Source organism: Trichosurus vulpecula, chromosome 1 (assembly GCF_011100635.1).
Source record: "Trichosurus vulpecula isolate mTriVul1 chromosome 1, mTriVul1.pri, whole genome shotgun sequence".
NCBI classification, from domain to species: domain Eukaryota; kingdom Metazoa; phylum Chordata; class Mammalia; order Diprotodontia; family Phalangeridae; genus Trichosurus; species Trichosurus vulpecula.
In genome coordinates, this window is record NC_050573.1 from 197,510,061 (window position 1) to 197,526,502 (window position 16,442).

Here is a 16,442-nt window from a genome sequence, read left to right on the forward strand (position 1 = left end):
TACGGAGGGCTGATGAGGCACTGTCAGATTTGGCACATGCTCTAAAGTAAGCAGACCCACCTAGAACAGCTACCATTAAAACTATTCTAGTGGTACATGCACATATTCCACAGAATGGCAATCGAGGCTTCCTGATCTGCCTTTGGTCTTTATGCCAAAGGCAGGATTATTGATTGGTTCACTCACATTATCGCTTGTCAGAATTTGAGTTTTCGATTCTAATTCTACCCTCTGTTGCCAAATCTCAGTGTAAGCTAGTCACCTTCCTCCACGAAGATTAAAATTCTTTACTTTCAAGACATGATCAACTTTGCAATAAACTGTGAGGGGACAGTTAAGAAGCTATTTTGTACATTTTAAATGGTTTTTTTTTGAGAGCTTATTATTAAATGGTGGCAGAACTCACTTTGTTTTAGTCCTATGGTTAAATGTGAGTCCAGGGTTCTGACCATTCCATTCTCTGGATGCTGACCTGCATGTGAAATTCGTGCTTGGTAAATATTAAGCTCAATCTGACCTGTGGTTCAGACTCGGGTTAAAATTCTGCTCCTTTGCAAAACTATAAAGAAGCCATTCAATGTGGAACTCAGGAGAACAAGCCTCCAAATGAAGTCACGTCGAGGGGTGGGAAAAGAAACAGGACGGAGGAGGAATAAATAGTCCACAATATTTTTTCAGGGTGTCTGATTGATGCCATTTTGACTGTTTCATTAGCACAGCTGGTTAGGAAGCTGCATTGGCCAGCAGCTTTTGTAGGCCCAGACTGCAGGTAAATTGGGGGATGAGTGTAGAACACTTTTCTGCCCTTTCACAGGCACTGCTGTGCCCTACAGAGTCAGAAAGGCAGAATTAAAAAGATTCCTCTCTATTATTAAAAATAATGGCATTGGTAATGACTGTTGTGTTTATCCAGGTGCCCAATAGGAGAGGTTTGCTATGCAAGTACTTCAGAGTTAATCTGGTTGGGAAGAAAAATCTTGTCTGATATCTTACAGATATAACTTAAAGCAGCAGAACGTAGCCTTGTCACAGTCTTTTTTGGAACTGCCAAAAAAGATTTTGTTTTGGTTGCTTTTGAACCTGAAGACCATCTTATTCCATTCTGTTGTAAATTATAATCTTTTGAAGTGTAGACAATTTGTTAAAAATGGTATCAAAGAATTCTTATGAAAAGTAGCTAACCCTAGTATTTCCTTGTCATTTGAAGAACTGCCATCAGACCATCTTGGGTGAAATGAAGTATGCTGAACCAGCATTCGAGAAAGCTGGGCTCTACAGTTATCCTTTCCACATCACAATTTTCCCTGTCATGGTTTCAACATATCATGGGTAAGCATAAGAAATTAAATCGGAATTTCAGGAGAGTTTTCTGGAAGCCACAGATGACACACAAAGGCCAGCAGGTAACACAGGAAAAGTTTAGAAACTCAGAAATGTGTAGAATATATGTATTATATAATATAGCTTATGACCAAATACTTAATCCAAATTTTACAATAAGGTACTATAAACACCCCATAAAAGAAAAATAAAAAAATTCAGACTTCTTCTCTGGTATTAAAGGAGGGCCAAAAACTTTTACACAGATTTTCCAGATCATGGGGACACCATGCCCCTAACCCCCACAATGTGGAAGGGATAACTATAGTCTCAATTCTACCACTGACTAGCTGTGTTGGTCTACCTCTCTGAGATTCTGTTTCCTAATCTTTAAAATTATAAGTTGAGACTAGGTTGCCTCAAGACTCCTTTCCAGTTCCAATGTTCTGTGAATCTATAATGTGTCCAAAAGGAATGACCCATTAGTCACCAAATTGTAAAATTTGAGAGTTGAAAGGTACCTCAAAAGACTATCTCATGCAACTCACACACAAAAAAAGGCATCTCCACTAGGTACCTGGCAAGTGGCTGTCTGACCTCTCTGCTTGAAGATCTTCCAGGCTGGGGATCTCACCACTTCTTGAGGAAGTCCATTCCATTTTTAAACAGCCTTAGTTGTTAGAAAGTTTTTCCTCACATCAAGTCTAAATAGTCTCTTCAAAACTTAAACTTACTGCTCCCAGTTCTGCCCTCTGGGATCAAATGCACAAATCCAATTCCACGTCCATGTAACACCCCTTCATATATAAGAAGTCTACTACCCTATCCCCCCAGAGCCTTTCCTTTTACAGGATACACATCCACAGTTTCTTCATGTTATAGATGACTATTTAAAAATAACCAGTGACCATCCTTCTTATATGCTCACTCACATTTGCATAATTCAAAACCAGCTAAGCAGAACTTAAAATGTGATTTTAACATGAAAAATAAATATCGATGGGATATGTATGTCAACTTCTCAACTCACTGAAAATTAGCTCATTCTAAACTGCAGTCTTACCTTGGAATGCCTCGTTTAACTTCAACATTGTTTCTGTGTTTTCCTTCACCAAAATGATTTTAAATTTTGTTTCTTACCTGCCTTGCATCTCTAAATATTTGCTGATTCTTCATGCAGCACACTTTTATATTTGTGGTATTCTCCACGAGTCACTAATAAAAGCCTTATTATAGAAATGGTTAAAGCAACATGGCAATGAAATATAGAGAAAAGTAACACAAATATCAAAAAAATCAGTCCAGAGAGTAAAGAGGACAAAAACACCTGGTCTTGGTCACAAGGTAAGGACCAGAAGATTAAGATGAGAAATAGTTATTTTTCTGTTCTTTGCATATTGAAACGCTCACATTCACTAATGCTTGTCAAGGTCATGATAAAAAAAGAATTTTTGAAAGATGTAAGAGAAATAGGAGCAATGGAAAGATGAAAATGTAAATTATAACAAACAACCTTAAGGTTTACAAAGTATAACAACCCAATGATGTAGATAGCCTATTCTTATTTCCATTTCACACATGTGGAAGACTGAGGCTCTGAGCTAAGATTGTGTTTAAGGCTGCATTTGAAATCAGTTCTCCTGACTCTTAGTTCAAATATAGCACACCACCTCTTCAACCTCTGGGGCTGGAAGTAGATGACCTTTAAGGTCCCTTTGAGGGCAGGGACTTTTTTTTTCGCTGTTCTTTGTATGAGCAGTACCTGGTAGATAATAAATAATTAGTAAACACTTGTTGCTGCATTTACTGACTCTAAAATCCCAGGATTACAATGAAACTGCTGAGTTAAGCCAAACCCTCTCTAATACAAAAAAGTCAAAAAAGGTGTTTTTAAAATATCCTCTTCAGTAACCACTTGAAAGAAACAATGTTCTCTTTCCCTTTCCTTCACATACGGGAAAGGAAAAAGGGAACAGTCACAAAAATTGTTGTGTGTCCTATTACTTACTGATAAAACGGGGGATTAAAGAGCAAACTGAAGATTTGACTCCACCCACAGAGCTTTACTCTAAGTGGACAGAGGCAATGAGAAGGTGTCCCACAATGATGAACAGATGGCTGAATGGGAAAATAAAGGCAACCATTCTAAAATGGTCCCCTATGGCCACTAGTTTCCAGTCAATGCCAAGATGTTATGTGCTCTATGCACAGTTATCATAAATCAGAGTATCCTATGGTGCTCAGAAAACCGATGTCATAAATAGAAACTTTCATCAGAGATGAGAGACAATGATAACATTAAGAAAGGGGCAGATTCTTACTATATGAATGATGTCTTTTTAAAATTGTGTCTTAAAGTGGAATCACAAAATAAGTGTAGACAAGGTAGGACTAAAACAACTTTTTAAAAATCAGGTACAGACAGAATCAAGAGATGACAAAGGTTTAAAAAGGGGGGAGCCCAATTCTTCCTTCAAAATTCTCTAGTTAACATCATGAAAAATATTGATCAGATTGCACAACAGCAGTTCAAAGTGTGGTCCAGGGACTCCTGGTGATCCCCAAGACCCTTTCAGGGGGTCTGCAATGTCACAACTATTTTCATAAAAATACCAAAATGTCTTAATCTCTAATATGGTAATTATCAGTAGATATAACCAACATAAACAAAAGCTCTTGAGGAAATCCTCAATAATTTTTAAGAATGTAAAGGGGTCCTGAGACTAAAAGGTTTCAGAACTTCTGCTGTACAGAATAGATAACATGAATGAAATGCTGACATCCTCTTAACTCACCTCTGTCACCTCTATGGGGTTTTACAAATGACTACAAAATAATCCACAGAACACTATGAATTCTGTATTACTCCCTATTGAAATTCTTCATGTCTACTAGCAATCAAATAGGACATACCATCGGAGGTTGGAGAAAGGTAGAAGATAAGTTACAGAAATAGCTGCCCATTTATCTAACCATCCATCCAGGGAAATAGACAGACTGTCAGAGAATCAGCTGGAAAATAAGTCAGACAAATGGACAGACAGCTAGGGAGGTGGCATACTGAGGGACATTGCAGGAGAACCAACATTTGGGGCAAGATGATGGAAGGGAGGATTTCTAGAAATCATTGTTTTAATCATAAGGCAGGTAAACCACAGCAAAGATCTATTTAGAATGATTGCCTCATTGAAAAAAAAAATCCCCAATTACTCATTTGAAAAACATCCACCCACCACTAGATCCATGAACAAATTTAACCTTGCTTGAGTTATGTTCTACAAATAATAGTGTAAATTGTGTATTTTAAGGTAAATTAAATCCACCTCCTTTTCATTAAATTTCATTATGCAACATGAAATTGGCTTTAAAATAGAGGAGGAAAAAAATAGGCTAGTTAAATAATTTAATTTTTTGAGAAGACAGAGGCCCCCAAACTGATCTTTGTACCTTATTAGCCGCTATCTCTTGGGAAACTGGCATGGCACAACTTTCATGCTATTCTCCTTTCTCAAGTGAAGCTGGAGAGAAGTAACATGTTCCCAAAAGGCCAGAAATTGCTATCAGCATCCTGAACTCCAGAAGACACTTTTAGGAGAAAGAATCTACTAAGACAGGAGTTCTTAATCCAAGTTCCATGAGTTTGCTATCTATCTATCTATCTGTCTGTCTGTCTGTCTACCTAATTGTTTATCTATCTATAAACATCTATAGATCATATCTGGCTTCACCAGACTACCAAAGGGATCCATGACTCAAAAAAAGATTAAGAACTATGGGACTAAGACAACAATATTTAATCCCAAGGTATCTTTTTTTTTGTCTTTGTATCCTCAGCATTTAGCACGTAGGAGGTGCTTAATAAATATTTTCTGATTGATTGATAACTATGTCACCATATTTTATCTAAGCATTGACAGAGAACAGCCCAATGAACTTAGAAAAAAAGTCCGAGCCTTTCCCAAGCAGCTTTTACAATAAACCTTCTACTTTGATAGCTGCCAACAAACAGCTGCCAGATCATTTTACTTTTCGGTTTTATCATCCTTTTGCTCCTTTCAAACAATCTTTAATTTTGGAAGTAAGAAGTGTGAAAAATATCTACTTTTTTAAATATGCCTGTCTTAAAATGCGGCTATAAAATTGGGCTCAGTCTGGGTTGTTGAGTGGTTGTGTAGATTTTAATGATGAACTACAACCCAGCTAGCAGGTGTTTGCCAGTTCTTTATATTCCCCAACATGAGGAGGATGACATTTCCATCTGTATGAAAGGGTGGTTTGACTATTAACACTTCAGGGAAGGGGGTGGTAGTGAAAAAAAGGATGCAAAGGATGATAATAATTTCATCAAGAATAGAGCTACTCTCACAGAACTGGAAGCAAAATTGGTACCCATTAATTGGGGAATAGCTGAAAAAATTATGGTATGTGAATGGCACAGAATATTATTATACAGTAAGAACTGATGAATACGAGGAATTCTGAGAAATGGAAACATTTATATGAATGGCCACAGAGTAAAATAAATATAACCAAGAGAACAATATGCACGATGACCACCAAAAAAATTAAAAGATCCTTAAAGGAATCAATCAATAGGCATTTATTCAGCATTAATATGTTCCAGGTACTGTGTTAAGCACCAGGCATACAAAGAAGGAACAAAAAAGTCAAACTCTGAGTAACTGAAAAAACCAATGAAAGTACCAAAGAACATCGAATGAAACACTTTCCTCCACTTTCTGCACCCCACCCCGACACACACATGGAGCAGAGAGCACTGAGACTCCTGCTCTCAAATCTTTAACTAATTAGCTGTGTATCCTTAAGCAAATTGTGCTACCTCTCTGGTCCTTGTTGGCAAAACAAGGATGTTGGGCTTAAGAATATTTAAGATATTTCCTAGCTCTATTATCCATTATCCTATGAGCGTAAGCAAAAAGTAAATCACATGTTTTTTGGACTGACATTTGAAAAGTGATTAATAGAATAATTATAATAGCTAACATTTATATAATCCTCATTACAACCGTGCAAGACAGGTGCTATTATTATCATCATTTTATGGATAAGGAAACTGAGGCAAACAGAGGTTAAGTGATTTGGCCAGGGTCACACAGCTAGGAAGTGTCTGAGGCCAAATTTGAACTCCGGTCTTCCTAACTCCAGGCCTGGTGTTCTATCCACTGCACCACTATATTTAAAGGCATACTTCCATCTTCAAATAAGTTTATCACTAGTTCATTCTCTCTGAATATATACTTAGGGTTTTCATGCTGAAGGACAAGATGGCCTTGAGGTTTTTTGTTTGTTTCTTTTGCTAGGATAATTATCAAAATGAATGGCAAGTATGATTGGATGGATATAGGAAGGGAAATAATCAATTTACGTAGGAAAGCTCTGGGTATGTACCACATACAAGTATGAATGAGTTCATTCATTAGTCTTTTTACAGAATTGTCATTCCAGTGGTCAAAGACTCACCACTTAGAAAAACAGGCAGTACAATTCTCATCTTGTTTTTGTTTGGTCATTTTTCAATCTTGTCTGACTCTTCGTGACCCCATTTGGGGTTTTCTTGGCAAAGACACCGAGTGGTTTGCCATTTCCTTCTCCAGCTCATTTTACAGATGAGGAAACTGAGGCAAACAGGGTGAAGTGACTTGTCCAGGGTCACACAGCTAGCAAAGCCAGATTTGAACTCAGGAAGATGAGTCTTCCTGATTCCAGGCCCAGCACACTCTAGCCATTGCATCACCTGGATGTCTACAGTTTTCATCTGCTAGTTGAAATACTGATGGCTAAAAGGAGTTGGCCATGCCCTTATCAAGTTAATCTGGGGTCTCCTCTTTTTGCAGTCTAATGTTACAGTAATGCTTTTGAGAAGTAAGGATAAGGTTAGGGTGTCAGAACCTACTGGTGTTAGAGGATATGCTAAAATAACTCAACACAGGATAAAACTTTGTGGTTATTGAGTTACGCCAAAGACAGGGAGTTTTCTATTTTTGTGTGTTTTATAATTACATGCAAGGTCTATTTTTAGCCAACTCTCTAGTCCACTATCTTGAAAATTAAACTTTAAAAACCTCTATTCTTTCTTTCTTAGTTACCTCAGTTTCATATACATAATTCATTTGGCCATATCAATTGTAGGAAATGCTTTACGTTACTAACAAATAAATAATTTTGCTTACAAAGAAACTTGAATTTTGCTTCTTCTTCAAGAACATTTTCTTCTTAGTTTACCTAGTCAATAGATGATGTTGCTGCTTTAACATGCTTCCTTTCCCATGTTCTAACCTTTCATTTAAAATCATTTTAAGAAGATAGTTATTTATATTTCTGAAAAAGTCATAACTTTTAACAAATGCTTCATTTTTAAAAGCATACCTGCAAATGTTCCACATGTATACATTCCTTTATAATGATGATCCTACTTTATTCAGTACATATGATAGTTGGATCACAGAAATGCAAATGCTTTTATTATACGTATCACTGTGGAATCAAATTCAAGATGAAATACAATAACTTTTCTGTGTCAAGCAATGCTACTTACTAAGAAGTCTTAAAAAAGAAAAAGTAAATTATCTACTTGCTCCAATTCTTTTTTTGTTTTTCAAACTATGACCCAGAAATGTAGTAAGGAAATTTGGATGTGTGTGTGTATGTATTTCTCAATTTTTTCTCCTTTACTTTTTCCTGGTCACACTTAGTTGATGCCACTTGCTTTCTTTAAGAGAGAAGTTTGAAGGGGGACAGAGGAGTTATATCTGAGCTTAGGAGTATTATGAGGGAGAAAAAGTTTGAGAATTACCACTCCAAATAAATGTACAGACTCAGAGTGTTGGAAAGGAAGCAGAGAGGGAGATAGGCAGAGGTTGGGACTAAACATCTGAAGTTTAAATTTAGCCAAGATGCTCAGGAACTGAGAGAGAAGAAGTTCCATTTTTATTAGAAGTTCTACAAGTGGCTTAGGGTCATTTTCATTTTTTACTCATGCAAAAAGAATGACTAATGATATTTTTTTAGTGCATTATAATTAGAAAATACTTTGAATGCATTATCTTATATTAGCCTCACAACAGCCTGGTGAGGCAAGTAATAATGCTATTAATTAATATTTATTTATATAACACTTTAAAGTTGACAAAGCATTGTACAAAAACATTATTTCACTTGATTGTGTCAACAACCCAATGATAAAGGCATAACAGATATCATTCTCCCATTTTACAGATGAGAAAACAGAGTCTCAGAAAGTTGTGACTTTTCCAAATTCAGACAACTAGTGATAGAATCAGAGTTTGAAACCCACTCTTCAGACTCCCCATCCAATATTCCAACTCAAAGATCCCCTCCAACTCCTACTCCAAGAAGAATAACTTAGTTCTTAAAATGGACATGGTTACCTTTCCTAAACAGTCCCAATTTCAAGAGAAGAAATTGTACTTTTAACAAGATTGCAAAAGAAATGTACTTGGTCAGATCACATGTCCTGATTTTGATTCAGAAACTATATAGTCACCATAGGAAAGGTTCATAGTCAACCACTCCAGAGGCTGGATATAACCCTGAAATAGCATCTATCCCTTGAGAATTACTGTTTTTTCATGCAACACAATGAACCAAGTTGTTGAAATGCACTGGGTTTGATTGACATATCTCCTTAAAACCAAGAGTGGTGACATTTGAGATAGTTTTAAGTGGCATGGTGGCCAGGGTCACAGAGAGGTATCTGGAGGTATGCATATGAGTGTAAAAGAGTGTGAAGTGCTCCCTGTTGCACTCCTCCTCCTCTTAACTGTCTGTTCCCACCCCAGGTATTTTGCCCAAAGGAGAAACCTGTTTAATTTCCCTAATCATTTTTTTGTCAGCAAACTCATGTTAAAATGGTCAAACAGCTGGCTCCCCTTCATGCATGGGACTATTATGTTATTGCCAGTCCTCCTCCTAATGAAAGGTACTGTAACTATCTCCCTGATAACCTCATCTCTTCTGCTCTCAAGGAAATGAAACAAGATTTAGCTCACCACTTGAAGTACAATGCCCAGCTCAGTCTCAGACTACAAAAACATCCAGTCTGTAACTACAACTTTCTTACTCCTTGCCCCAACACAAAGAAACAGAGGATCCCATATTTAGAGCTGGTAGGTAGCTTAGAGGCCATCTAGCACAATTCTCTCATCTTACAAACAAGAGAATTGAGGACCAGAGAGGAAGAACAGCTTACCTGTGGTCCCACAGATAAATAACAAAGGCAGGTTTTGAACTCTAGTCCTCTGACCCCAATGAGAGTATTCTTTCCACCTTATCGCAGTGCCTCCCAAATCATCTCACCAAGAAAAGGTTAAAGCGTTTTTAAGTAGGTTTGGGGGGGCAGTATATCACCACTAACTGCTTGTTCCAAACTCCATGGCTCCAGCCATCTCCTTGATAAGAGGTTTGATCTGCATAGCTGCAGCCTCATACCCATCATCCATGGTCCAACCAAACCTCACTCACACACCAGGGAGGTCCTGAGAGTCGATATTGTGTACCAACTAGCCATATGTTAAGCGTAAAAGGAGAATACCAAGTTGACTTTACTGAGTAATCATCATACATTGATAGCTAGCATTTGTATTGTGTTTTAAAGTTTTCAAAAAACTCCTAATACCACCTCATTTTATCCTCAGGAAGTAGGTGCTATTATGTTCCCCATTTTACATAAGAAGAAACCATGGTTGAAAGAAATTGACTTGTCCAGGATTGTGTAGCTAGTAAGTGTCTGAGGCCAGAGTTAAATTATTGACTCCAGGTCTGGTACTCCTAAGATGCTTCATTGGCATGGGACCTTCCTTATTTTCTCAGCAGATCTCCAAAGTAGGAAACTGGGGACAGTGGGGAGATAGGGCCAGGAAGCTAAGGAAGCTGGCCAATCGCTACTCAAATAGCTCACAGCTCAACCCCACCATTACTAAACAGATATGTGTGTCTATGTATATATGTATATGTTTGTGTGTTTGTATGTACAAGGGAAGCTAGGTGGTACAATGGATAGAGCCCTGAGCCTGGAGTCAGGAAGATATGAGTTCAAATCTAGCCTCAGACACTTATAAGCCACTTCACCCCTTTTTTGGCCTCAGTTCCTCATCTGTAAAACAGTGATACAATGGAGAAGGAAATGGTAAACCACTCCAGTATCTTTGCCAAGAAAACCCCACAGACAACAGCCATGTGGTCATATAGACTTGGACACAACTGAACAACAACGAATGTGTGTGTGTGTGTGTGTGTGTGTGTGTGTGTGAGAGAGAGAGAGAGAGAGAGAGATACTAAAACATTAAAACTGCACTAAGACTCTTCTGGGACACCCTGCGTATGTAGGAAGCTGTTCAACTGTAGTCTCCTCCATTCTCCTGTAAGTGCCCTGCACAACTACAGGGGTCCTGACCTATCTTCCTCTTGTTCAACCTTCCTTCCTCTCTACTTCTTCCACTCTATAGTGATAAGCTATAAAACACATATCTTACATCCAATCGAAGTTCTGTAAGATGCCATACATCCCAACCAGAGACAGAAGGAACTGGTAAAACACAAAGGTAGTTTTGACTGGGTATTTATTATACCACTAATCTTTACTGGGTATCATCCTTTAAGGAGACAGTCACACTCTTAAAGAAAGAACATAATAGAAGACTACTCAAGTTTTAAGTTACTCCAGAGAACTACTATGTCCTCTAGGTTTTACTTCTATTAACTCATAGAAGTTTTAAACAAGTCACTCACCCTCCATAAGTCAATAAAGACCAAAAGATTTAGAGCTGGAACTATAGAAGTCATATAAGACAACTCCTTCATTTTAGAGATGTGGAAATTGAGGCCCAAGAGAAAGCAAAATGACTTAAGGTCACATAGTAAGTGACAGAACAAGGATGCGAAGTTAAGACCTCTGACTCTGAAGCCTGTGCTTTATTCTACTTCTTCACCAAGCTGCATGCTGACTTCCTGACTCATCTTCATGAGTTCAAATCTGGGCTCAGACAATAGCTGGGTAACCTCCGGCAAGTCACTTCACCCTGTTTGCCTCAGTTTCCTCAACTGTAAAATGAACTAGAGAAGGAAATGGCAAACCACTCCAGTATCTCTACCAAGAGCCACCCAAATGAGGTCAAAAAGAGTTGGACACAACTGAAAAATGATTGAACAATCTACCTCGTAGAAAGAGAGCGATAACGACTATATTTTTGGTGAAATATCGTGAAGGGACTAATGATATACTAAAAGCTTTGGATTTCTAGAAAGAAAGGTGGTAAATATATGTAGCATAGTCCCATGATCTCTATGGTTCCTATACTTCCCTAAGAAAAACTACAGTAAATCTATGTCCTTGACTTTTACTGAAAACACTGTTTCTCTACAGTAATATGACTTTACTTTCATTTCTCCTCCTTACCGGTCTTCTTCCCTTTCTCAGTACACTATCTTTTCCACTTAGCAATAGCACACTTTCATTCACTAAAAACTGAAGCAGGAGAGGGAAGGGAAATGTCTGTAGTTATTTAGGCTAACTAAAATACTGGCATTTTCACCACTTTTTCCACCTAGCAAGGTGGAAACTTGAAATGTCAGACTGGCCGTGGTGCACTGATGTCTGCAGAGACCTGAGTAGGTATTAATTGGCATCAAGTGTGTGGCTACAAATATCACTTTAATATCATTCACATATGTTCAGCTAAAGTGCTTAGCTTTTCAGCATGCTTCCTCCTCACTCTGTTTCACTGATTTTTGGCATTGAAAACCAACCATTTGTTTCTGTGGCCTCCCTTTCCTTTCTCCCTCTTCATTTATCTCAATGGAATAAATACACAAATACCGTAAGCCCTGCTGAGGTCCTTTTCCAACTTGTATGATTTTCCAAATAACAGGGTTGGGGAAACCAGTTTCATGATTGGGGGCAAAGAAAAGAAAAGAAAAGAAACACTATGTACATATTCTGTACAACCTGGAGCTCTAGGCCAAATGAAAAGATTCTCATCTCTAATGTAGTCCTTGAAAGTTAGTTACTTACCACTAAAAAAAAAAACTTTCAAAATTTATTAGGTAAAACCCATGGCAGAAAGAATAAGCAAATCCCCCCCCAAATTTATCTGGGTCTATTTTTTATTTTTTAATTTTCTGTAGACAGAAAGTAGTGACAGAAGGTAGATGTTATGTCTGCCTCCTTGCTACCAATGAGGCTTACTGGTCAAAGACCTCATCCTCAATGTCCTAACCCCAAAGCAAAGTAAACCATATTTTTTTTTCAAAATGTTTATGAGGTAGGGAAATGCCACACTGAGTCACCATTAAAACAGCCAAATTCTAACCTTAGATGTATGCAGGAAAAGTACTAAAGTCAACATGAGCTGCACACATTCATCTGAGGGTAGAATTTGGCTCAGGAACCGTGGGCTCCTTTTACATAGACCTCTGCTGTCTGACTGTTGTCTCTGTGCTCCTCCCTTCACTTAGAATTTGCTCACCAACTTGACCATGTTTATTATTCCTGAATGATAACAAGACCATGTGGCATTTCTCATACATAAAGCAGTGAGGAAAATAAAATGCCCACTCCTTCCAGTCTCTCTATGAAGCCAGGATGTGGGATGGACACACACACACACACACACACACACACACACAAGCACACGCAATCACCAAGTTGGAGGGTCTTCAGAGCTCAAGTTCATAGCTGAATGGGAAGCCTCTTTACAGCATTCTAACAAACTCTAGCCTTTATTTAAAGAGATTCTCCTTCTTTTACTTAAGAGAAAGTTAGAGACTATCAATTGAGCCATTTTACTCTTTTAGAGAGATGCCCTTTGTGGGACAAACACTGGAATGAGAGACTTAAAAAAAGGTTGACTGTAACTGACTCACAGAAAGCATCAATTAATGGCATTTTTAAAAAAAACTGTATTTTGTGCTTTTACCAGATGTATGTGTATATACATATATACGCATATTTATAAAGGCAGCTAGATAGCATAATGGGCAGAGTGCTGGACCCAGAGTCAGTCAATAAGTATTTATTAAGCGCTTAATATGTGCCAGGGACTAAGCTAAATGCTGAGTTCAGACCTGGCCTCCAGTATTTACTAGTTGTGGGACCCTGGGTAAGTCACTTGACCTATATCTGCTTCAGTTTCCCCATCTGTAAGATGTGGATGATAATGGCACCTACCCTCTAGGGTTGTTGTGAGGACACAATGAGATCATATTTGTAAAGTGCTATATAAATGCTGGTTGTTACTATTATTATTATTATTATATGATACACAGCATCACTAGTTTCTTGTTTATATGTGGTCCTTAATTATGGCAAATAAACCAAACATTCCCTAATCCAGGCCTTATCTTTTTAGACAGCAAGAGTCCAGCTTTTAGAATTAATAAATCAAAACAAAAAGGAAAGAGAAGAGATTTAACACCAAAAATGAGGTATACGGTCATAATCTCTGGATGGTCACTGCAGCAGTAAACTGAAACTTTAGCCAGGTCTGCAAAAAGCCAAAAACCATGTTATAATCTTTCTCTTTTTTTAGCAAAAGCTAGAAACACTGGTCCTGTAATGACTGAAGGGGAGGCGTCCAAATAGCATCCATCTGTTGAATTAGTTATAGGGTTATCTAAATCACTGGGCAAATGTAGATGAAGTCTAAACAAGGTTTAATGTCAGGTAAAGTGGTCAGATTCACAGGTTTGCCAATGTCCATTAAATAGTGCGCTGCCAACCTCAATCCTTTCCTAGCCCTAGGCTTGTACATTTATATATAACCCCGGGTTATCAGCTACAAGCTGGGACTCAGGATAGTTTCATATATAAGGCTGATGTAGACTGTAAGAACAGCTTGATACTATGGTTTTTTTTTTGGCACCTGCCTGGCCATGGTTTATGGACCAGGCTATGATCATAGAATCATAGAGCTAAAAACGATCTTAGCTATTATCTAGTCTATGCCCATATTTTTATAGATGAGAAAACTGAGATACAGCAAGCATTAAGTTACTGTTCCAAAGTTACTTAAGGTAAGTCAATGGGCTGGGTCCAGCTTTGATTTTCACTATTTAAACTTCGGCTTTTGTTTAGTCGTTTTGGTCATGTCCAATTGTTCCTGACCCTATTTGGATTTTTCTTGGCACAGATACTTAAGTGGTTTGCCATTTTCTTCTCCAGCTCCTTTTACAGATGAGGAAATTGAGGCAAACAGGGTAAAGCAATTTGCCCAGGGTCACACAACTAGTGTCTGAGACCAGTTCCAAACTCAGGAAGATCAGTCTTCCTAACTCCAGGCCCAGAGCTCTATCCACTGTACCACCTAGCTGCCTGGAAAAAAGAACCTTTGACTCAGACTGTGGCTAAAAAATAAATGAGATCTGGCCAAAGTACTCTGAGTTCCTCACAATAATCCTGACAAATATTAAAATTTACTCACTGAAGACTTGTCACTTGGAAATTTTTTTTAAATCTTCAGATTGTCAGGTTGTTAACTTTGCCTTCTTTTCATTCTCTTTTTTTCTATCCTAAAGCACACTAAGAATTTAAACAGCACCATGGGAGCCCCTCAAATCCATCGAAAGAAGCCATGAAGGGAAAAGAAAGGACCACTTCCCTCCACTCTCCCTCAGTGATCCATACTGCCACCATCTGGAAAGTTAGAAGAATTCCCAGGGTGGGCCAAAGCATCTTTGCTTGTAGTGTTCATCTTCAGACTCAATGATTTGATTTTCTGGCTTCTGATTTCAACGTAATCTGTTTGTGATTTGCAAGGCACCTATGAGCCATGAGTAATAGAAAATGTATATGGCTAGACAAAACAAGAAGAAAAGTAGCCAGTGACCTGACTTCCTCACAAAGACTATATTGTCTTAGATACCAATCCATCTTCCCAACATTGCCCACTTAGCAGAAGCCTGTCTCCAAGTTTAGCATGTATATTTTTTTTAGGTTTAAAACTTTGGTTCCATCAAAAGATCCTGGAGAGAAATATCACATGGTACTCTAATTCTTTGCTAAACATATTAAAGAGAAAACTAGCATCTAGAATACTTTCTTAAAAACAAAGACAACACAGACACCTAGACTGCTTATGATATGAGAGGATCGTTGTGGAAGGAAGGAAAGTAGAAAAGAGGGAAGAAGAGGCAAAGGAAGCAGGGAGAAAAGGAAGGAAATTAATAGAAGGAAGAGCTACGCTATCTACAAAAATAGGACATAGAATACCAAAAAGTATAAACTTCAGGTGGCATGTCAGAACAAACAAATCTTCCTGTCTTGAAAAAATATTGATACCTGAACAATAGGGTGTCCTCCTGCAGATGCCTTCACAGCCCCTCGACTTCCTTCAGTTTCGTAATGAGCTCTGTGGTGGGATTTGGGCTGTACTTCGATCCTAAGTTCATAAGGTCCTGAGTGAGATGGCAGCTGCCAATCAAGGGCAGGCAGAGATGGGCTAAAATGGAAGACAAAAGAGCATTAAATGTTAATGACTAGTATATTAACACAAACCACAAGTATCTGAATCTATTACTTTGGGGGCCAGGATTAGCAGTCCATCCTTCACCATCTTACATTAAAAATTTCCATCAATAAGGATAAGGTCCTGACATAAGTAATTTAAAAGTCTTTGTAAAAAGCCAATGACTACTTTAGGTTGATGTATGGGGAAAGCCTTGTCAATGCTTCAATCTCTATAAGGTTTTTAAATAAAATGGAAACATATTCTAAATCCAACCTTAAAGTGTTTCCATCTCTTGATACTAGATTTACATCAATTATTTAACCTCAAAATAAAAATCAATTCTGGAATGATATGTAGACAGCTTCAAAACCAAAGAAGGGCAACCTTTGGGCTCAAAGTCAGAACTGTATTCTAGTCCTGGTTCTTTCTATCAATAACTAGCTGAATAGGTCACTTAATCTCTATGGCTTCAGTTTTCTCATCTGAAAAATTGGGGTATTGAATGATATTAAAGGTTCTTAGCATGGGGTCCAAGAACTAAAAAAATTTTTTTGGATAACTGTAGCTCAACATAATTGGTTTCCTTTGTAACCCTATGTATTTTCTATACTTAAAATGTTATTCTGAGAAGAGATCCAT

The 16,442-nt window shown here is 37.9% G+C and overlaps 1 protein-coding gene across 4 annotated transcripts in view; it reads right to left on the minus strand.

The window, feature by feature from the left end:
• The window catches only part of NFATC1 (nuclear factor of activated T cells 1), a 209,118-nt gene that overhangs the window by 130,658 nt on the left and 62,018 nt on the right, over window positions 1-16,442 (minus strand). For all 4 annotated transcript variants that reach the window (XM_036762437.1, XM_036762425.1, XM_036762433.1 and 1 more), the window contains exon 3: window positions 15,635-15,794. In XM_036762437.1, coding sequence (XP_036618332.1) covers window positions 15,635-15,794 — 160 coding nt within the window. The remainder of the gene's footprint in view (window positions 1-15,634; window positions 15,795-16,442) is intronic.